Source organism: Drosophila biarmipes, chromosome 3R, assembly GCF_025231255.1.
Source record: "Drosophila biarmipes strain raj3 chromosome 3R, RU_DBia_V1.1, whole genome shotgun sequence".
NCBI lineage: Eukaryota > Metazoa > Arthropoda > Insecta > Diptera > Drosophilidae > Drosophila > Drosophila biarmipes.
This window is the reverse complement of record NC_066616.1, coordinates 6017784-6041992: the sequence shown is the minus strand read 5'-3', so window position 1 is coordinate 6041992 and position 24209 is coordinate 6017784. Positions and strand designations below refer to the sequence as shown.

At 43.9% G+C, this 24209-nt stretch overlaps 1 protein-coding gene across 1 annotated transcript in view; it reads left to right on the top strand.

The window, feature by feature from the left end:
* Positions 1 to 5803: 5803 nt before the first annotated feature.
* Positions 5804 to 24209, top strand: part of LOC122817810 (uncharacterized) — a 49761-nt gene continuing 31355 nt past the window's right edge. Inside the window, exon 1 of the mRNA XM_050888445.1 lies at positions 5804 to 5991. Within this exon, the coding sequence (XP_050744402.1) occupies positions 5804 to 5899 (96 nt within the window). The 3' untranslated portion in view covers positions 5900 to 5991. The remainder of the gene's footprint in view (positions 5992 to 24209) is intronic.

The following is a 24209-nucleotide window of genomic DNA, read 5'->3' as shown; positions in this document are numbered from 1 at the left end:
TGCGACTTTATTCATAGTTTTGTGGAGCTTTGGGCTGTCACCTTTTATTTTTCCTCCTTTTTGCCTGGTTTTTGCATGTGTCACAGAACTGAAACGGCGACTGCGGAAATAGAAAATTGTTTTCTCGGCGGGTAACAAGTTTGACCTTCACACTCTGATGAGGTGCCACGCCCACTATTCGGGCGGACCTGAGTCACATATGCCGCCCCTCGAGCGGCCCTTGGTATTTGTGTTTTGACGATGCCCCATAAATCAAAGTCGCAAAACTACAGAAACAGAGAAGTGTCAGGCTCTTGCAAATTACTTGGAAGTTGACATCGCATAGCCGTTGCCCCAAAATATGTGTTTTTTGGGTCCGGCCTCTGGGAATCGCTTAGCAATAAGCACAGAATATCTATATACATATTCATCTCTTTCACTCACTCGCCTTCCCGCTCGCACAAAGCGACGGCTCAGCAAAGTGGAGCAACATGTGTGGGTGTCTTTCGGTGGCGGGAAAATGGGAGATATGCTAACAGTTCGTATTCGATGTAAGCTATTTTATAATGGATCTCAAAAAATCCGTAAAAAGTGGACTTTCCTTTTGTTCCGAGCCCCCGAAAATTAAAATAGGCCCATCGATGCAAACAAGGTTCTGTCATTCAATATCTTTTAATGGATTTAAAAAAAGAATTATCCCATTTCTTCCTCCTTCCAATCCCCTTCACCTTTTCCCACCCCCACTTCAAAAAGCTACATGGGGAATAATATTCAGCAAAGTTTCCCGAATAATAATGCCAACGAAGAACCCCAAACTTTTGTATTAAAATCGAAGGCAGCACTTCAAACGCTCAGCAGCCGGAAAATTACGCTAATCAGTCGCTCCACTGGCGATTAGCGAATACAAAACGGGAGCCAACAATAAATAAATAAATCAAATTCACAACAAACAACAGCAGCAACAGAATCAGGAGGAGGAGCAGCAGCTGAAGGGGCACCAAGAAAGAGGGCAAAGTTTGCCAAGTGATTTGGATAAGTTCGATATTGCGTAGGCAAGTCTATAAACGGGCGGGGGAAAATCATCGGGGACTGAGGGGTTCCGAGAGACTGGCCAACAAATATTTTGACATTTTTCCAGCAGCAACCATAAATCACTCAGCGAGCGAGCGAGAGAGCAGCGGAGGACGCCTGACATGATTTCTTTGCTCTGGACTCATAATTAGAAAATTAGTTCGAGTAACTTCAGGGGCGATTTTAAGTGTGGAAAAGTTTCTACTTTCTGTGGGTTAAAGTTGTAGTCGAATTGCTGACGAGTAGATAGCCGGTTTTAGGTTGTTTAAAAACCATTGCATACTTTCTGGTGACCTATTGTCGGAAATGGTACGGAAGGAACTACCCAAATTATTTTAATGAGCAACATATTGGACCTATCGATATGCATCTTCGGATGTGAATGGATGCAATATAAATAAATCAAATATAACCTGTGTCGATTAAATTAAGACAAATAAAAAAACGAAAAAATTCGAAATAGCTTAAAAAATGTTTTAAGTTTCAATCCGTTTATGATTTATACAGCAAATTTGACGAACCGAATCCCATGTTTTGAGATTCCGCCGATCCCTGATTTAGGTCTGCGTACATCCCTCCACCTCATGGAACATTTCCGAATCTATCCCCGTTCACTCTGCGGATTGTCAAGTGCTAAGTGCTCCAGAGTGGCGAGCTGCGCGTCACAGGAGCAACTCGAGCACTTTGACAGACTATTATGCGAGAAAGGTTTCTTTCACTTTCCGTGGCCCTGGAGCGGAGCGGAGAATCGGGGGTCGGGAAGTTGGGAACTCGGGAACCCGAGAACCGGAGAAACCAGACGTGGGAAGCGGAGGAGCGAAAGATGTTCGAGTCGCTGCGGAACTGTCATTTCCGTTTTACTTGTAAAATGAACATGGAAGTATTCGAGCCGACAAAGTGGCAGCAGAGGCAGTAGCTGTAGCCCTCGCTACAGCGGTGGCCATGCTCATAGGAGCTGGTGCGGGCGGAGCGGAAAGGAGCAGCTGACGCTGACTTGTTATACACTAAACTGCCCGAGGGGCGGCGTTGGGATCGGGCACTGGGAAGCGGATGGCGGTAAGCGGAAGGATGAACCGGGCCAGACAGACAGACAGAGAGAGACGGGGACAGCCGGACGGAGGGCGGACTGCGGAAGAGCGAGGGAGACCGACACAAGGGGCGGACGGACGGACAATTGCGTTTAACGTTTTTAGCAAAAACTTTTCGCTTCGCTTTCGCTGTATATTCTGCGCCGAAGGAAATTGCCGGCGAGTCGCAGACGGAACGGAGGCAGTGTTGTTAACAATAAATGGCAAACTATAGCTAAATCAGATAATCTAAAAAAGCAATTTAAAGAAGGGGAAGTGACAAATGTGATATCTTAAATGGTAGGAGAATATTACAACATATAAATTTCCACCCTTGATCCTTGACTAAAAAATTGGGATATATAGTTAGGAATAAAATATTTTATACAATAAAGATGATATAACATATCAGTCCTTTGGAACCCTTAATATATTTATAATAAAAGTGTTTAGGGAAAAATAATCCGAATTATAATAAAACTCCTTAGTGTTGTGGGCATTACAAAACCCCTAAGGCACCGGAGGGGTACTCGAATGCATCCAAAATTGGCCAGAAATTAGCCAACTTGGCAGCTCCCGAAGGAGGGGAGGCCTCGGCAGCTGGGGGAGGGCGGAGGTGGAGCGGGTGGGTGGTTCGGGGCAACAACGCAACCAAGCATTTCGCACTGTTCCCGCTCCGAAGGTAACAACGCAAGAAAATGCCAGGCAACAAGACAAGCAGAACTGACGTAAAAAGATTTTTGTGTTTCCCCCCGGACGGGCGAACCCCCTCCGCTTCCCCTGGCCCCCACTTCAAGGGGGTGGCGTCTGGCCGGATTGAAGCCTCATCATGTAGCTTTCGCCCTCAACGATAAAGGCGAGTGCGATCTTTAAACGCTGTCCAAACGCCGCGAAGTCCATTACGAACGTTCGGAGGGGAGAGAGCATTTCAACGCGTGCGACTTTGGATTGGAAAAATGGCGATTAAATGGGGAAAATTTAATTAAATGATTTTGGGTCCAAGAAAATCCTGTATCTGCCACCGCTCCAAAATAAGAACTTTTTGAACAACATAAACACTTTATTTAATATTCAAAACATTTATTTTGTCCTTCGTTTAAGTTTCGTTTTGCTTTCAAAACATCGCCGCAAATTGTCCAAGTTACTGTGACACTTTTAACAACACATTCAACGACAATCTTAAAGTTTTCACCACACGTACTAAAATGTGATTACAAAAAATCCCAACTTAAAGTTTTCCTGCTTTCGAAATTTGACATCCACACCCCCACAAAAATTGTAAAATGTTTAATTTTTTCCACTTACAATGCAGAATTTCCTCGGCTAAAGAAAACTATTAGGCAATGGAAGGGACAATTTTAATGAAAAATCTTTTGGCCAGCATGCAAAAGCCACTTGAAAGGGCTGTCCCTCCCCTCTTCCACCCACTCGCCCCGCACTTTCCCGGTGGGCGGCTCTCTCTTTCGGTGACATGAATGCTGACAACGTGTCTTAGTTTGCACAAAACGAGCTCAGAGATGCAGTCAACACACACAGACGCAGGGCTTTCCCATTACCAGGACACGGACGCCTGTTGTTGACTCCTTTCTGCCAGTGTATGTGTGTCTGTTTTCCCGCCTGTCATGTTAAAGGAATTTTAATTTAATTACAAGCCATGGCTGAGGGCGAAATCTGGAGGGATCCGTATTCATATTCTCGATTCACCAAATAAATATGCACGTTAATAGATTAGCCTGCCAAAGATACAAAATGACACACTGCAAAAAATATTTTAACTGGGATTTATGTCTCATTCAGTGGAGTCAAGTAAAATAAAATTGGTTTGCACATCTAAAATCAATACTTAAATAATATTTACAGTGCAGCCGAAAATATCCGCGGCCCCTGGTTGATAATCAATAACAAAAATCAAGCCCGCATAAATCATTTCCTCCTGTCTAGCTAGATGCCTATCGCACTTGTCTGGGAAATTGGGAAAACTTCGGTAGGCCCCTTCCAGAAACGAATTTTCAATTTTCATAATTTTCGGCTGAGAGAATTGCGCCGTCGGCGTTGACACGCCAAAATCAATATCTGGGAAAATTCCTTGCAGGCCGCCTTGCCACAGGTATTTTTTCCTCAGCTCAAATGCTTTGTCACATCAACAGACGCCTGCCCCCGAAAATCGTACCCCCCTGCGGGGACTCCACACACTTTGCGGCAAGGCCGCACGTTCGTGCGTTCGTGCCAAAAAATAATTTCCTACTCGCCAGACGCAGTGGCAAGTAAGGAGAGATCGCAGAGGAGGCAGCATCCGAGGGGCAACTCGAGCGCACTTATTGTTATCAACGGCTGAAATATGGCATTTTAATTTTATTAGCTGCCTTTACATGCAGCACACTACCAGGCCAAATAAATGTGCAGATGATGATGGCCATGGTGACGATGACAATCTCGGAGCGCGACAATGGGATCAAATGGATTTTCGAGGGCACTTGAGATGCCGCAGGAAGCCATCGTTAGGAAACCATTTTCATTAAACAGTAATCGGAAAATCACTTTAATAATGATTAGAAAATACTAAAAATATGTTAAAGCTTTTGGAAATATCAACTATTTGAAAGGATATTTAATTGAGATATATTAAAAGGTAAAATATTTAAAAATGATTAAATTCTTTTAGATTTTTTTTTTTAGTTTTTACGTTTTAACTCTACTGATGGTTACAATAATAATAATTAGAAAACATTTTAATTGTGTTTGAAGCTTAAGCACTCCTATTTAGTATATTATATTACGTGTTATTCCTTTTTTGATTAAATGATTTTAGTTTCCGTAATACCTTCGGTATATATAAGGGATATATGTCCCACTCGAATCCCCATTGGCTTCCATGGTACGGGTTGTTATTGTTCTGGCTCTGATTGTTTTTTGCCTTGGTCGGATCCCTCCACTTTCGACAGCAGGGAGACTGGTGGGGATGGTGGCACCTTGTAGGGGGTGTCCGTTCTGGAGAGAAAGTGAGACAGAGAGTTTGCCCAGGAACTGCGCATGCCGGGAATCTCTAAGAGAATCGGGACTGGCGTGGCACGGAATGGGGCTATCAAAGAGCCATAAAACTATAGTTGCCACAGCGATGAAGTCATTTACCCAAAGTTTATTGCCAGTTGAAAATTGCGTTATTATTATGTGGCCACTCCGCTCTCTGGCCCACTCTCTTGACCCCGGGGCCGTTCTCTTAAGTACAATAATTTATTGCGCCTTGATTTGACCCCACTTGCCCGCCCCTGTTGCCATTTAGCGGTTTTGTTAAGCATTTTCGAGCGCCAGCCAAAACGCTCCCAAATAAGAGGAAGGCGCCGACGGAGGAGAGCGGAAAATGGGGGAAATACGGAAAATACTTTTGTATTTTGGCTCCTAAGGCGGCCAGCAAACTGGAGGCATCTCTAGTTGGCAATTTCGCAGCGTCGAGTCGAGAGAGATTCGAGCGCAATAATTTTCCGGAGAAAAGCGTGGCAAGAAAAGGCGATAAAGTGTCCTCCCGTACAGTTTTTCCGTCGGCAAACGAGCTTTGACCACCGCGAGATCTAGCATAAACAGACTGTCCGCTTGATTTTGGCCAAATGTGCGGCTGACACGGCCAATGGATCTGAGTCCTTTCCCGCCCCCCTCCGCGTCTTCACCTCCTCCGGCCGCATCGAGCGAACATGTGCCCCCTAACTCCCGTTGAGCTACTGTCCACGATAATCCTCGAGAAGCGCAAGCTACGGCCCCCGACGAAGCGGAAAAAGTGCCGCAAGTAGCCGGGAATCGAACTGGGTTCCCCTTATTTCCCCAACTCAGCCATTTTCCGGAGGTTTCAGTTCGACGGAAAGTGTCGCTCAATCCACTGCAGGTAAAATGCCGACTTCAGTTCCCTAGTTTGTTTATTTTGCTTCTTGGGTCTATTAAAAGTTCTTGAGAGTTCCGAAACAGCTGCTGGGCCAAAGTTTTTTGCCGCCCGGCAAGTGTCGAAATGCCTTGTATAAATAATTCCTGTGACTGCATACCAGTTCGCTTTGTTTTCCCGCACTTCGGAGGGGTCAGAGTGCATTATTTTGATGAGCTTCCCGGAGAAAGTGCCTTTGGGAAAGTGTGTATGGGAATTATTATCTTAGTGTTATTTCTGAATCATTTGTAAATGCTCTAAGTTTGCTCCCCGAAGAAATTGCGTTTCCAGATGTCACACAGCGTACAGTAATAATATATCATTTAAAATTTTAGCTTGGTATGCTAACTTCATTTTCTTGTTTTCCATTCACTTTTCCGCTTTCGCCGAGCTATTTTCAGAACTATTTCCATTGAGCGTCTTGCACAGCTAAAATCTGTTCAATTCACCACAAATATTCCTTGGGTTGGCCGTATAGGAATACCTGGCCTGCGCTCTCCGCTTCCCGCTCCCCTGCCCCGGCTTCCCTGCGTTTTTTCGTGGCGCCCCGCATGTCACCGAAAAAAGGAAATGTAATGCATTTCCACCGCTGCTGCCACATGAAAATGGAATTGAGCAATGCAACAACAATGAAATGTGTGTAACGCATGAGATGAAATGAAATGCAACACGCGCTGAGGGCAAAAAAGATTGGACAAAACGAGAATTGAAAATCGGGCGAGCGAGAAGCGAAAAAAAGGAAGCAAAACGCAGACCGGGAAAAAAGAATTTTAAACATGGCGCGAACATAATGTCCTGTGTCCTTGCCGTCGTCCCTCTCTTTCCTTGCGAATTTCCCTCCCGTTGTTGTGGGGAAAATCGAACATTGATTTATGGCGTGTGCGAATGTCGGGGAGGCAAAAAACGAATGAAATGTACGGATGCACGCGGAAAAGGGGCTGACAACGATGATGCTGATGAGCTGGAATTGTTTTTGATATGTCCCGGGCAGGCCGGCAGGCAGAGGGAGAGGCAAGGCGCGCCAGAGGGAGATGGCCAGAGAGACAGATGCAGGTCGGTTACATGAGCACATATCGGACTTTTACAGGACCGATTCTCGGGGTCCCTCATTGCCCCGATTATTATTATTATTTGCGACAAGCGGAGGGAAGAGTCTTCCCTCTCCCTCCGTCGGATATCGCCCTCCCGCTCCCGCCAGCCCGCTTTCCTCATTTCGCATTCATCGATGTTGCATTTACAACAGAGCAGCCGCAAACAACAATGAGAGGGAGAAAAAATTGCAAATGCAATTCGTAGCGCATAAATTTAAAAAACACAAAAATGAGACAGTGGCGGCGAGGGGGGGCCTGCGAACGCGTGTCACATGTCGATTTTCGATTGTTCGCAAATTAATATATAAAACACAACGATGCGGTCTGGCTTTTCTGCGGTTCGGCCGCTTCGCCACAATCCCCCGAATTCGCATTTACATGTTACAATTGCGGATATTGAAAATGTATCGATTTGTTAGCCGAGTCTGAAATTGTCAGGAGCTTCATTTTAAATATAAATGTCAGTTCGCGGAGGAGAAAAGAGCCATTTAAACATTATTAATCGGCTTGCAATAAGGTACTTGCATTTCATTTTCCTCTGCTCACAACACTTCCTGGAAGCCCCGCTTGAAAGGAATTTTTCCGCGGTAATTGGTCGAATTCTCAACAAATCAACTCCATCTACCACTCCGTTTCAATACCCCCGGCCGCCCCAATAGATCCCTGTCTCCACACCGAATCTATCTAACTAAATCTAAACTCGTTTGGCCCGCCATTGCCGACGGCCAAACACGCGCTGGTAATTGCGGCAATTGGCGCTCATTTCTCTGTCATAAATATCTTTTTGGCCAGCTCCGGACTGGCGCAAATTATCGCATCATGCATGGCCGTCGTTCGAGAGGGGGCGGCATAAATTGTAAATCACCTTCACACCAAAGACGGGCGGAAAGCCGATTTTCCAACACTGCCCCCAGGGTCAGGGAGTTTGCACTAGAAAAGCGAGTTAATAAATTACGTGTAAAACAACGTGTGAACTAACATAAATAATTTTCGCTGGGCCCACTCCGCCGCTTCTCGCAGTCACTCCTAGGAACAATCGATTAAGCGTAGATAAAAATCAATTTGCGGCCATAATAAATTGCTCAACTACCAGGAGCATAAGCCCCAGCCCTGCACCCCGCCTGTTGCAGCAATTTAGCTTCATTTTGCCAGGCTCTCAGCAGTCCCTCGAACAAATTGGCCCGCAAGGTGAACCCAGAGTAAGGTAAAACCAAATAAAATAAACCGAAATCTCCGCGCAGAGCCAGGCCGAGGCAGGGAAAAATTTACAAACATTGTAATCACGGGTTAAATATCGCCGAAGCCAGGGCCAGCTGCTCGCAGTGCCCGGCCATCTTAACCCCGCAAGTATCTAGAGTTGAGAATCTTCCGCCGTCGTGGATTAATCACCGCGGGCAGGGCAAGCCCCAGACTCCAAGGCTCTTCGGACTCGGCCAGCAACTCGGACGCCCACTCCAACTCCGTCCGCAACTGCAGCTGGAAGTCTTCGGGTGAAGCGCAGTCCCATCCACTTGCCCAGCGCTCGCCGAGATCACGATTCACAACTTAATCCCAACCAGCTAGCTCAGCCGGTTTCCCCTGCCTCCTTGCGCACTGAAAGAAATGTTTGAAACTACCGAAAATGGCAATGATGAGGCAGTATTAACGACCACTATATAAATATTATCTAACTACCGTAACTAAAATATTATTTGTAATCAGTTTTAAAAGAAAATAATATATATATAAAATATTAGCAAGGCTCGGAAATTGTTAAACTACAAGTAATCTCTTTAATTACATCGAAAGTATAACACTTATTTTAAATATGTGGGATATACAACAAAAATGTATCTTTTTCCCGGTGCACATCATCTTCCATCCTCGAACTGCAGCTTCATCTAGAGAGGTGCAGCATCGTTTGTCCATTTGTTCCAGACGCTTTTGTTGCGTTTTGTATTTTGTTCATTTCACATTTTTATTTACCATCCGCAAATCGTCTGCCGCCCTCTCTTTTTCCGCTCCGACCACGCCCCCAATTCGTGGAGGCCAGGCAATGGCAAAAAGTTGCCAACTGATTCATCGAACCCGAAACAAAATGAATTCATTTGTGAGCGCACAGAGCCGTCGGGCAAGGAGGGGCACTGGCTTTCTGGGGAGGGCAGAGCGGCCTTTTCTAATTGAAGTGTTTGTCTAGACCCCGGAGCGGTGAATGTTGCAAGTGATTAGCAAATGGAAGGCAGAGCGGATGCTCAGAGCCCAGAGGTTGGCTTGTTAAACGATCCGAAACGGAAGATGGGTGGACTGTAGGGACCCCAATCCTGTGGAGGCTTAAGGTTTTATCCAGACGCATATATTATGTTATGATTTAAGGTACATATGTTGACAGACATTTAACTAAACTTAATGTTACAGCTCTTTTAGTTCACAGCTTTGAAGAAATGTAATCCAAAACATTAGCTTTATTTTCAATAAGTCCGCCTTTGACAAATGTAAGAAATGGACATTTTTAAAATATAATTCTTTAGTATATTTGTTTTACCAATACCTTAATGCTGCTTATAGCAACTAAATCCCGTTTTTAACTAGGAAAACTTTAATATTTTTAACGACGTTACAAAACTGGCTTTTAACGTTCGACGAACGGTAGTCAGAAAGCGGAAAACCACCCAGAAAAAACAACAGCTCGTCCTGCACTTTTATCGGAGGGTAATAATTCATTACACACTTTTCGCCCCCTTTCCCTCACCCTTTTCCTTGGACCATCAGTTGGCATCGGAAGTGCAGCATTTACCGCAATCGACGGCCATTTTCCCCATGCTCCTGGGGTGGAAAATGGAAAGGGAAGCGGGATCGGTCAGTTAGCGGGAGAAAGTGTCGGAAAAGATAGCCGGCAAGAGGTAGGAGTCCAGCTGATAAGACATACGCACCTAGGAAAAGGAGGAAAAACAAGAAGAAAGGATAAGCCTGGATAAGGCACTCAATTAACTAATTGTCCTCAAATGATATTCATTAGAGGAAAAGCCCCGGGTCAGCGGGGACTTTGGGGGGAGGAAAGCCAGCCTGACGGATAAGATTTCGGTTATCGTAGGACCAAAAAAAGAGCTCCAAGCGGGACCATAAATCAATGTAACTGTCAGCGTCAACGGCGTCAATAGTTGAGTGCGAGGGAGAGAGCACGAGTGACGGAAACCACCCCCGAGCGAATGCCACGCCCCCAACCCCAAAGGACGAAATCCCGGGGCCTGACGAGGGAAGTTGGCTTTTTGCATTACAACTAGATGATGTCAGCAAATATGAAATGGCTAAATTGTTTCAAAGTGTCAGAGGAAAATACGCAGCACACACTCGCATGAATATAATGTCCTTATGAGTGCCGGCACTTCCTTTGGCCCAGGCCAAACAGGATATTACAAGCAGCTTGTGGGGAAATTAGATCTCCGCAACTGCCTTGTAGCCACAGAATCTTTCACACAGTTTTCCCAAGCAGCAGAGGGATTGGGAGATTGAAAAGAGGAATCGAGGGGACCGGGGTACTGAGCAGGAGATTGGGTAGCCATGTATGTCAAAGGTCCCACGAGGGCATCGGCGGCGCCACTAAAATACATGTTGCACTTAATTGGAATGATTTCGTCTGTGAAATATGACTTCTCGATGGGTCCCCCGATTTTGAAAGGGGAGAATGCGTGTCTGGTAATGGTTAAGGCAAATATGGAATTCATATTTGGGGATGAAATGTGGTTTAATCGGTTAAATTAAACTAGGTCTGTGTAGGTTTCTTGTAACTCTTTATTCTATGCGATCAAATAAGTCACATTATAACAGACCAAACAGTTCCTAACTAAATGGACACAAATAAAATAATAACACACAGGGATAAGCACACCCAATTCGTTCCATATTCATTGAAGTTATCGCACAGTCCCATTCGTGGCCACCTATAACATCACAATTACATCCTCTGATTGCCCAGAAACCCACTCCATCCGTCATATCCACTCTCTATCGCCCACTCCCAATATGATCTCTCAGTTATGCATCTAACAAATTGAACTAATTTCCTATGCTCACCTCTTTGTCATTGCAGGTAAACACGCAACCGCTTTTCAGTCGCCAAAAGACAGGGAAGCACTGTGCTGCGATGCCATCTCCGTCTGCCCCACCAAGTAAGGCATTTGCGGGACGGGTCCTGCGAGGGGACTCTGCGGTGGGATGGGTAGCTGAATGGGATACATTTCAAATACCTTAAATGCGCAGGCAGCATTCCAGCAGTGGCTATATCTGATTTCTGTCAACATTAAAATTGCAGACCTGACAATGCAACGGACAAAAGAACCGAACCGATTCGAGCCAAGGCGAACTGCGGCGAACTAAGTAACCCACAGATAGAGTGACAGGATACAGAATATTGTGGGGAAGCGACGGGTTTTTCGGGGAGCGGACTCGAAGGTTTGGCCAATTGGCCAAGTGTAGTCCTAGGCGATAACACAATGGCTAAAACGGCCCAAACTGGTTGGATGGGGAGCCCAGTGAGTGGCAACAGAGATTATAAATTGAAATTGAGTTCATAAAACACGAATCAGCAAAACGTTTAACATCTTTATTCCTGCGAAATGGCAGAGACACAGCCCGACAAACCGACGTCTCGAGGCAATCGCAATCGCATTGCCAATGCTATTGGCATTGGCATTGGCTCTGGCTCTGGCAGCCACAGATGGCACTGAGACCCGGACCAAGGTGCGATTTCCTCGACTTCTTCGACTGCTCCTCGAGAGCAATCAAACAAGCGCTAGTCAATTGCAGCCATGTCGATTCCTTCTCCGGGCCAGCACCCAGCATCGAGCATCCAGCATCCAGCATCATCTCCCGGGCAGGCAGCCTGCCAACTCGGTCTGGCCAAGAGACTCGATTCTCGGTTCCCGACTCTCGGCCAATACCCAGACCAGCAAATAGACAGACAGATGTACGCGAGTGCGAGCAGCCGGGCTGCCAAAGTGCTGGAGGACCATCGTGCTGAAAAGATGGCCTACCATGGGCCAGGCAGCTGGAATTCCGAACTAAAATGTATCAAAAGATGCAGGCTCCGAAACTGATACTCAATTCTGAGAATCGCAGAGTTCTTTAATTGTATCTAAAGATTTTTAGTTGAGAGCAAAAAATGACTTGCAAATATCTTTAAAAACTTGTTTTTAATTTTTGAAAAGCTCTTCCGCGTAAAACTATTCAGGCAGTCTGAACTTGTGCAAAAGCCAACCAATATTAAAGAAATTGGTACTATTGCCGTCTAACTAAATAGCAACATAACTTCTTACTGAGTTTACAAACAAAAACTAAACTATACAATTTTTAAGAACAAAACACCTAATGAGCCCCACTGTTTAAGCTTTTTCTTGGATGCTGTGTGAGCATCTTGAATGCGGAATGTGCACGCGTTGAATTTCTTGTAGACGTGCGATAAAAATTTGCGACATTGCAACAGTTTGGCGAACGTGCGAGCCCGTCGAAGGTGATGCCGCCCCTTGGCCCCCCTCGGCATGCGCCTGCCTTAGTGGCAGCTCTTAGCATAAGCCGCTGCAGGGCCAAAAAGCAGATGACACTGCCCGATACTCCTAATCTGCGTGAATAAAAATGTAAATGAATTAAAGATTGCCCCGAACCGCATTTATGAGCTATGACCACTTAGCGGGCCGGCAGGGGGGCGTGGAGGACAAAACGTGGACACAAGTGACAAGTGCGATTAGGTCGGGCCATGGGTGACTTTGTTTTTTGTTTTAATAAGCCGCGACAGGCAGGGGAACAGCGCTAAAGCAGAGCGGTACGTAACACAAATGGCCACTGAGCCCCTTGGTCCTCTCCCCGAAAACCAGTTCGATCCGAGGAGAACTCCCGTGCCTTCCAGAGTCGGGCAAACCTATCGGAGCTGAGCCGCCGAATCGGGTTGAAGGCTCAGAGCCAGACTCGGCACAAACATGTTTTCACTTTCCGGACGAAAGCTTCCCAAAATGAGAAAATAAAGGAGAAAACGCACACGGCAATCAAAATGCCACCAGATGGGATCAGAGGCGCCCCGAAGTGGGGATTAGTTGTCCCTATAATGTGGTAAACCTTTAATGACTACTCCATAAACGAAATATGTCAAGTTTGCTATGCTCCAAAATCCAATATATTTCAGTTCTACTATATATGCGTATTTTAATACAGGCTTTCGAAAAAAATCTGAAATTTAATAAACTTTTAAAAGAAGTTTTTTTTAACGATAAAAACCTAGATGTTTTGAAATCTTCATATCAAATTTTTTTTAAGTAAAAGTTTTTTGAAAAATCTTGTTCAATAATATCGGATACAACTGATAACTAACTAAGACCTAAGCTTAAGCTTAATTTGGTTCTGTTCAAGTGCGAATAGTTTCACCATCCACCCCTTTTTGGCACGCCCCTGCACGACCATCTAAGACTTCCATTTCATGATGGCTTCGTTGCCAAAGTGTTTGTCGATAAACCAAGGCTAAGGTGACGGGGGAAGAGCAAGGTGAGGGAGGTGAGAGGGGTCCGATTGACCAAGGCGCATATAATAAAAATTAAATCGCACAATATAAAAACGCTCAACTACAGCGGCGGAAAACGGGGCTGAGGGGAGGAACCTTAAGCGAAGACGGGTCGAAATGAAAACGTAAGCGGAAAAATCGAGTCACGAACATTGAAATATGTGTTGTCTACGGCCCCAGAGAGCTGATGAGGATGTGGATGTGGATGTGGATGCGGAGGACATGGACATGGCATCGACTGATAAATGCGTGGAAAATGCAACAGCTGCCAGAGCTGGATAAGAACGCTCCGCACCAGCAGGCAGCCGGCAGGAGTTGTGGATGTGCCTGTGGAAGTGGCAAAGGAGTACGAAGGAAAAGTGGCCGAGGAAGATTTTCCAGAGGAGGTTTAGTAGCTGAGGCAGCCGCGGCTCTGTTGGTAAACAAATCATTTGAAAGGATTTTCACACACAATCCATCTTCGTTGGACCGCTGACTGAGCCACACTGAGATCTGTCTCAATCTGTGCACTCTAAGAAAATAGGCTGAGGTTTTAAAGTATTACAATTTCAATAACATCTTAGGATTAACACAAAATAAAAAAAAACTAAAATCAATTTTAAAAACAAATTAGGATAAATAAATTAATTGAGATGAGTTTTGATGATGATGATGCTTAGAAGTTATGTATCTAGTTTTCTATAAAGATATTTTTCTAGAATGATATGTTCTTTCAAACCTTAATTTATAAAACCACTGACTGATTTTGACACACACAGGACTTCCTGGTTTGAAGTCGATATTTCTCCAAGTGCAGCTCAGCCCTTCTCTTACTCTCTCTTTCAATCCCTTTTGAGCGACGGGCAACCTGTTTGTTCGCCTGCACAAAGGATCAACTCCTTTGGAGGCGAAAGTGTTTAGGACAAAAGGCCAATTCGGATTAGAGGCAGTACAAAAAAAGAGAAAGTTGCCATTGTCCTTTGGGATGTTCGCAAAATATCAATAGGCAAAACATTGACTCGCCCGGAGAATATAACTTATGCAATCGCTTCGCTGCAGTCACAGTGTCACAGCGGTGCCGCAGGAAGAAGGACAAATGGCAAGGACACGCCTGCAGTTCGCCTGACTTTTGTCCTTAATTTCGGGCCTAGCGTAATCTTATGCAATTCGGAGCCACGCGAAGGTCAACGTAAAGGACAAGTAATTCAGGGTTTTATGACTACCGATCCCTAATCCCCGTTTTCCAGGATGGAGTGGTGTGGGAAACAGGCGTGTGGTCAGCTAACTGTAGCAAGGTCAATGGCTGTGTCCTCATTATTTCTATGGTCATTAGCCTAATGATAATTTTTACGACCTCCTAAGTTGCTATAATTTTCGGGTCTAAATGTGTTGGGAAATTTAAAGTTTCATTTTTTTTTTAGAGCTATTTTCATTTTGAAGCCATATGCTAACGTAAATTTATAAGTATTGGAAATGTTTGGAAAGCGTAAGAAAAATGTATGAGTACAAAAAACCAAATTTCATAAGTATATAAATATCCTGATTTTGTATAGTAGTTTAAAATTGTGGTAGAAAGTCTTTTTTTCTAAACCGGAACTTTTCTCCACTTCCGTTTCAATTTTCATTAAAGAAATTCTCATCACAAGCTCCAACCTAATCTGTATGTAAATTCAAGTAATATTCCTCCTCTCGAATTAGATTAAATTCCTTTCGGCCAGCCATCCCCTGCCAATGTCCTGAAGTCCTGCGAAGTATTTTGTCAGTTTCATTATGCTGCTGCAATTTACACAAAATTAAATTCACACTGTCCTCGAGGCGGAAAGACAACACAACACAACTGAAGAGGCGATTGGGTGGGGCGTTGAGGCAATAAATGAAAAAATTCCAATGCAACGTTTGAAGTTTATTGGCCATAAATAAGGGGCCAGGGACCCCCTTCGACGCAGAGGCTCAAAGGACACTCGGTCTACAAGTCGAGCGAGGACAACGAGCGACAGCGATTGACAATTTGATTAAAAACGAGCGAGTGCAAAAATGCATACAGCCAGGATGCATTTACACTTTTCCCCGCCAGCCAACATTAAAGTGAAAGTTTCGTCCTGAATTTAATTGGCTCTGGTGGAAAAAGTGCTGCGGATTGCCGAACCATTCATCCGCTCTGAGTAATTGTTGCTAATGAAAAATGGGAGTGGGCGGCGAATTTAAGTGGCTAATTTCACTGGGGCTGCCCAGGAATTTCCAGGGGGCTGGGGGACAGGAATGACAAATGAAATTGCAGCCGCTGCACAAAATGCAAATGAAATGTGCAACTCGGGGGCGTTGTGGGGCAAGGGGTTGTTCCAGGACAATTGGTTTCTCATGTGCGAATGTGTTCTCCGCATCCTCGTATTCCTGTTTGCGCATTGCATGAGTGAAATGTCGTTGTCCGTCCCTCCGGCTTCTGTTTTACAAATTTCTCATTTATTGGCCGTGACAAAATATGATACGAAAATTAATATTATTGATTAAATAATTGAAAATGGCAGCAATAAATTATGTCCTGCCGGCCATTCAGCCCCTTTTGCTCCTATTCTCTGACAGTTTGTTTTGCATTTTGGAGTTGGCGTTGACATTTTCCGGTTAGGGATTTGGCTGGTTATTTTGTTTGGAATTTGAATGATTCTCAATGGAAATGCATTAATTTGGCGATGGCTATTGATTTGCTGCAGCTTATGGGCGCTTTTGGTGGAAAGGGAATTGAAGTTGAGAGATGGAAAATTGTCTATGCAATAGAGGACGTTTAAATAGGATTGATGATAACCATTTACCATGGAATATTTATATGAAATCAGTGGAAGGTAAAAAATATATAAATTTTGTTCATAACGTAAGTTAGTTAAATGTTGGTTTTGAAAGTTCTTGTGAATTAAATAAGCATATTTTTCTAGTGAACCATTTTTAAAGATTTAAATTTGAAGTGAAAATCTTAATTAAAGAAGATTTTAGCATGCTACCAGCTTCCATCTTTTATATGTGCTTTCATTTAGAAACAATTACCACCGAGTTTCCACCCTTACAAGGCCCTGCGTTCTCCCCGGACGTTTTCCCATCCCCTTCTTCATTTGCCTTTCGGTTTTAATAAAATATTTCATAATTCCCTCGGCGCTTTTGCTATTGACACTTGCTGATGGCATCTCCCTCCTTTGTCCGTCTCTGTCTTTGGCTCCATCTCTTTCGCTCCGGGCTCCTGCTGTGCAGTCAAACGCGTAGGTGAAAGTTCACTCCGGCTGGTGGGAGAAGATGCACAACAGTGTCCTCCCTTGTTCGTTGTCGTTGTTGTCCACAGGACCTGAGGCTGGCATCATCAACAATGCCAGGAGCAGACGATAGTCCGTTGGGTCTGGGAGCACTATGAGAAATAATTCTAAGGGATAAAAAGATAAAAATTTTCAAAATTTAAAATATTTATTCTCGTTTTTTTGAGTTGTCGTAACTTTCAAATGGATAATAAATGAATTACCGCTTTTCCGTTTAATAATTATAAATCTAAAATACACGTTTTTCTCAGTGAAACAAAACTTCTCTCTCTCATAATTGTGAAATAATAATTTTAAAAATCTAAATTGTTTCCCAAAATCCAAACAATTTTCTTAGTGGCATTCTGCTGGGGTTGTGAGCTCGGTCCTCTGGCGACGGAGGTTGAATTGATTTCAGCGTTGATGGCGTTGACACAAAAAGCTTTTACGGCGCCCTCTGCGGTCGCTGCATACCGCTGGCCACCTACGGCGCATCCTGGGAGCCACCCCATCCTCCCCTGTTCACCCTGCATCCTGTTCTTGTTGCTCTGGGATGATTTACATACAAAGTGAACATGTCGTAAGGGTTTTTTGCGATCTCTCCTGGTGGCAAGAGTTGTCGTCCTCGAAGCCATGGCGGAAATTAAAGTTGTGACACCTTTAACCAAAACCGTGGAAAAATGTGCGAAAATCCCTTACGGATTGGCCAAGAATTCGCGATGAGTTGGATTATTTTTCTTCAATTTATTCCATATTTTTCGGTATGCAAAAAAAGTTTTCATTTGGAAATTGCAACCACCATTGTTGCTGCCGTTGTTTTGCGGCTACCTTTTGGCACAAAGGATGTGTCACTGGTGCTCGTCCTCATCCTCATCCTTTTCCTGTTCCTGTTACTGCTTCTGCCCTCCAGCTGCGTCAGAGAATTTCGGGTTTCCTTTTTTTTTGGCTGCCCTTTTCAGTTGATTTCGGCCTCGAAACCATTTACGCCCCTCGACGCCGGGGCTGGATGGGGGCAGGGGATGTGGCGGAGCAGGGGTGGCGAAGAGGGGGATCACACAGCATGTCTTCTCCTTGGGCAACGTCAAAAAATATCCGCCCGTGTCTGCATCGAATTCAAGCGGCGGTTTATTATTATTTTTTGAGCCCCCTCTCAGGCTGTCGGTCTCTTTTTCATCGTTCCGTTTTCTCCCTTCCCATATATTAATGCAGATATTTTTTGAAGTGTAATGAATTCAATTAAAGTTCCGCTGAAATCAAGACCTTTTATAAAGAGCGAATTCTGTTGAAAGGAAGCGGAGTATTACAATTATTTTGTATTTAATTTTACAATCGGTACAATATCTGTATATTAATACAGAATTTCTATGCAATATGCAATACATTTATTTAATAGTGCTTTTATGCACTTTACAACAAATAAAAAATCCCAATTTTTATGACTCCATTACAATGCCTTGTTAACATCTCCGAAGATTTACTGAAAAGTCACCCAAATCACCACAGCTCATACTAACCATACCGCCATTAAAATCTGCATCGCCCATCGAATGAAAGGAAAAATCCCTTACCAATTCGGAAACCCGTCAAGGTCGTAAAACTAACCACAGTGAACCCTTGATAATTGCCACTCACAGACATAAAAAGTAAAAAAGCGTTAAATGATTTACTTAACCAGTTGGCCTGCGAAAACCCAACGAGCATTTGGCACACATTTTATTGTAAGGCGTGTGGGAAAAAGAGGGGAAGGCGGAAGAAACGAGTGGCAGAAGGAGATGGGGATACTGGGCGAAAGATAAACGTCGACAAAGCGATTTGTATCTAATTTTATGAGGTCATAAAAAGCAATCATTTCGCCATTTGCCGCTCAGACCGCAGCTGGCTGTGGCCCATAAAATGTGTGGCCCAGCCCCTGCTCCACTTCAGGAAAGGTTCTTAGGCGGCAGTAAAACGGATTTTATGGCCTTAGAACTCCCGTTCCGAAAGCCCGAGGCTGGTTAAGTGAATTACATGAATTGGCTGCTTATTGGATTTTAATTGTTGCGGCCAAGCGGGGGAGTGGCCAGTTCAGAAGTCGGAAGCGGAGAGGTTCCCCCAGCCAAGCCACTTCCGCCGAACGGCCGACAAGACAAGAGACTCTTTATTTCAGACTCCAGATAAGCGTGTCACATAATTAATTAGCTACAATGAAAACTTCAACTAATTAACGCAGAAAACAATAACACAGTTGAGGGAAAACTCTGGTTTTTTATTACCTTTCATTTTTGGGGGAGGTAAGGTCACCGAAAACGTGAACGGAATACAGAAAAACGCGCAGCATTTGTTTTAATGAATTCATAAAATTATTTATATAAAGAGGAGAGCGAGATAAAAGTTTCAAGGTTCTCTGCACAGCAAGCGGGGCAGTCGAGGGTTAAGCGAGCGTTTGAGGCAATTTTAATAATTGTTAAAAATTAGTTCCATGTGTTTCCTGCAGCTGTCCACGAATGGAAATCAACTTGTGGGCCCGACCCCAAGTTGATACCTTTCCAATAATTCCCGCGATGGAGGGGAGGAATCTCCTCAATTTGGGGCCATAAATCAATCCCGGTCCCTTTCAAAATGTCTGTGTTTATTTTCGGGGGAGCTTTTCGAGAAATCTTTATAAATATGTATCCCGATCCGGCTGTCTCGTAAACATGTTGCAAAACACTTAAAATATTTGGTTTATTTCTTATATATTTCCCTAAAATAATAAACATCAGTTTCTTTCCAAGCGTGACACTTGCCGAGCGCTAAAACTGTCAACTTACCCGCCTTGTCATAATTAAAACACACAATTTCGGCTAATTCCCCGGTGGCTCTTTTTGTTTAAACAAATTCTTGTCATGGTCGAGAAAATCCATTTGGCACCCAGCGTTGATGGCTGATTTGGCACATTGTATGTGGGATAATAAATTTGAAGAGGCTCTAGTATACTGGCTTGAAAGAGAATTGTGACAAATAACAGCGGGTGGGGGTTATTTATGAAGACTTTATTAAAATATAATTAAGTGGGGGCGCTCAGTGGTTGCACACTTAAGGTGTAGCTAGTCAACACATATTTTTAATACATTTTCTAATAAACTCTGAGTGACTTCCCGACTCAATTTGGATGTTTCAGACATAAATCCAGCTCGAAGTGAGCACTCCAATTTCCCCACACGGGTCACTTCGCCCACTACAATCTTAATTGCTCCACAATTATAAATACACACACATAAAAAAGACATTCCCGCACGCAAGGCTAAACAGGAATCCAGTATCCGGATTATGAATAAGCGAGTCCTGTAATTAGAGCAATGAGCCCGGCGTCAGATCGTTATCCTTGTGTGCAAACATATGAGCCACAATAAAACCCAATTTGGAGCAAAATATTTCTCCACTCGCTTGTGCCGCCTGCGCTGTTTGTATTTAATTACGAATATATTTTGAAATACTAGCGTGGCATACAAAATGGGGAAATAAAAAATGTTTGCACGCACATGTCATGTCAACTGCAAACGCATAAAATTTATTCAAAACACGCAGAACAGCAACAACACGAAACACACGATACCCAAAATTTTCAGCCGAACGGTTTGTTTTGAACACCCAAAAGCAAGACATCCCGAAAAGGAATAGTTCCCGATACGCTTTAAGCGCCATTATAAGTATGAACAAGTCCAAAAATATGCCGCCTCTGGCACGGTTTAAATCGGTTTTTTTTTAAATGAAATTATATATCAGATTGATAAAAGTATAAAACAAGAAATAGCATTCAACACCATGGACTTTTTAAAGAATTTTTTATCACAAAGATCAAAATCAGGGTTCGATGAAATGTCCTCAAAATATAATTTTGTATATTTTTAAAGAACTTACAACTTAACATGAAGTTTCTAAACCGACTGTAAATTCAGCTGGAAGTTATCATTAGACCCTCAGACAGGAAGAGGGAAAATACTCAGTCTGGGAGCCCGAAAAGGGCCGAAAACCCCTTCTCCAACTCCGACTTGAATGAAAGGTGCAATTTTTATGATTTATCGCCATTATTATTAAGAAAGCCGCCGGAGCTGGAAATGAAACCACAGCCAGGGAAACCAAACCTAAGCCACAAAGGTAAAGGCGAAAAGGTAACTCAAAGAATTTCTTAGAGTTAAATTATTCAAAAAAGCAAAAAAATTAAATAGGAACTTGTGTGTAGTCTCCACTGTAATTTTCTAAGATTGGCCAAAAGTTTTCGGTCAAAGAAACCGACGAAAACAAAAACAAATTAACTAGGCGCGAACCAAATAGTGGAAGATGGCGGCCAGCCAGGGGAACATTACCATATGCAGCAGTTCACACGATATAGATGTATATACATTTGGCTTGAAATATACATCACCCACACCGGCAAGAAAAACACACAGATACCCGGCCACTTACACACTTGCACTGACAGGTGCCAAGGCATTGAACATTGACTGGCATCTGCTTGGGGGAAAACGAAAGATACGACCTGGACGAACACCTCCAGATGGGATCGATAAGCACTTACATAAGCGATTCGCCGCGTACTATTAGCATGGTAATTTGCCCGGGGCCTATCGCAAATCTATTGATAATTTGTAGTGCAATTTACGCCTCGTTGTTATGGTATCGCAAGAATTTAGCGGTTTACTGAGCTTGGTGGCGTCATCGGGTCGATAAGGCAATCTAGTAGAGCCCACCCAAAGTTGATCAGGGTATAACTGCACCACCACTGCATAAAAACTTTAAATTTGAATGTTGTTAGAATTGCGAAAAAAATTACAGTGGGTACTCTTTGTTCTTAAAGTAATGAAGAAAACATCCATTCTATAGGGAAAAAGCATTTTTTAGAAATGTGTGTCATCAAAAGACTATTAAAATTTTGGTAAAAGAATTCATATACTATTTTTAAAACATTTTTAGAAATGCGTCATTAAAAGACTATTATAATTTTGGTAAAAGAATTCATATACCATTCTTGAAACAACCAGTTAACAATCATATTCTTTTGAAATCTTTTACAAATTATTTTAAAAAATTGTATACAACTCCAATATTTATTTACAAGCCCCACTGTGCAGCCCCGTCATTAGATGGACGCATGACGCACAGTTCGGGCCGAAGTCAGTTCCAGACACCAGTAAACAACCCATGTCGATGGTGGTGAGCAGGACCCGGCTGAATACAGTTTCAGAGGGGCTTACAGGGGGCCTCGATATGCTAATGCCTCGGTGTGTGTGATTTTCTAACGTTCGCCGTTCACAAAAGCTGAGGCCATTCCGGACAGGTTGAGACACACGCGTAAAAACTGCACAAAATTGACGGGCCAGCAAGGAAAAAGATTGCGAGGAGTGGGTGAGCGATAAAGATAGGTATACGGAGGGGACAGAGACGGGGAGAGATTGGGCCACTAATCGCTTCAACTCCAGGCAACCCTCGACCAGAAGACCAGACAGCCAGGACTGACCAACTGCACGAGATCATAGACGCTTGATAGGAGGTTGAAGGGGGCTTCGGAGGAGGTACTAGGGGCCAATAGAGGGGCGTCAGGGGTGCTAATGCACATGTGTGCGATGGGGAGATGTTGGCCGGATTGGAGCTGGAACCTCGAGCTGGGACTTGGCCACGTTCGGCCAATTCCCGGCAATTCTGCAGTCAAAGCGTTCGCATTTTGATTGATTTTAAATGATTATGGTTGACAGTGATTTATGTGCGCCGCATGCATATATTGGGCCAACAGGAGATGGCCATGTGTCCGACTGGGGACCCCCCTTTCTGGCCACAAAACGAGTTTAACTGATTCGCACGCACACAGGAAGGACAGCAACATCGATTCTGATTCGGATTCTGATACGGCTTAGATGACTTAGAAGGGAGTCGGGGCCGTGGCGGGGGCCTCTATTCAAAGCACGTTCCCTGACCTAATCTAAGTAAAAACGCCCACAAAATTACCACAAGCTGCGAACTCCTCGGACCCACTGTGTGAGCTCGTATATGCCTGGGATTTGATTATGGGTTGGCGTCTGGGTCTGGTCAGCTCTTTGATTCTGGTTCGATTTCTTTTTGTGTCTCTTGGCCGCTGCCCAAAATCGATCCCTTGCCACATTTTAATGAATCGATTTGAACTCGAAATGGGAGCGGACAGAGAGAGGTTCCAGGAAGTTCCAGGCCAAATTGGATTACCATGTTGGTCATGGCCAAGGGCCAAGGGTCGCGACTTGGGTCGGGTCTTGGGGAAGCAATTCATAAAAATTGGGAAGGAATTGGGATGGATTCAAGGAAAGCATTTAAGCTATGAACTTATGTTTATATACAGTTCCTTATCTGAGTAATGTTGGAAATATTTAAAATTTAATACTTTGAAAAATCCCCAAATCAAGCTCTTACAGAGTATATTTTCCCATGAAAACCCTTTTAATTTAATGCCCATCGCCAGAGCTGTGCGAAACTGGAGACACCATCCGATAAGCCTTGGACCGGGCCCAATCTTGATTATCTTGGATCGGGACATAAATGGGACGTGTGGGGGGCAGGGGCATTACGCGTGCATTGCGTCATTTCACGTCACAATTGTGTGACAATCGAAAATCAACTCAAATCGAATCGAGTCGGAGGGAAAAACTGTAACAACTTCATTCCGCAATGAGCGAGATAAATTTGACTTGTAGGTGCGTGGCTTACAAGAAAATGTCACAAACCGGTCGCGAACGGCCAACCCGGCTAACAATGAGGCGCAAAAACGGCGACAACAACGTAACAGGTTAACCAACATAGTCGCAGGCATCTTGTGCATGCGCAGATACCCAGACCTCAGACCGTAGGCTTCGGACTTCAGAAGGGGGCCCAGAAAAACGTACTCCGTATATCATAAATACGCATAACTCGTGCGCAAAAACGTCAGACACAAATGGTTGAGAAAAGCCGGCAAAAACGGAGAAACAGAAACCCAGGCCGAAAGTTGCATTAAATTCATTAGCCCAGAGCCGACTTTGGCGGCCGAGAAGGAGCTCTTGGCCAGTTGCAACAACGAATGGGGCTCGGATCGCAAAGAGCAGCCACAATGGGTAACCAGGGGAGCAATTGCATGGAATTGGGATCAAACAATTGAGTTATAACAAGACAAGCACTTGGAGTAAAAAGGGCCAGCGCTTAAAGCAAGAGATTCTACAAAAATATATAGTAACTTGACTGTAAATTCATTACATTCAGGGTATAGTTATTTTCGAAAACATAAGGAATATAAAGGCAAAATATTTTTTTAATGCAACATAACTCGCATAAAATATTAAGGGAAAATGTTAATTTAAT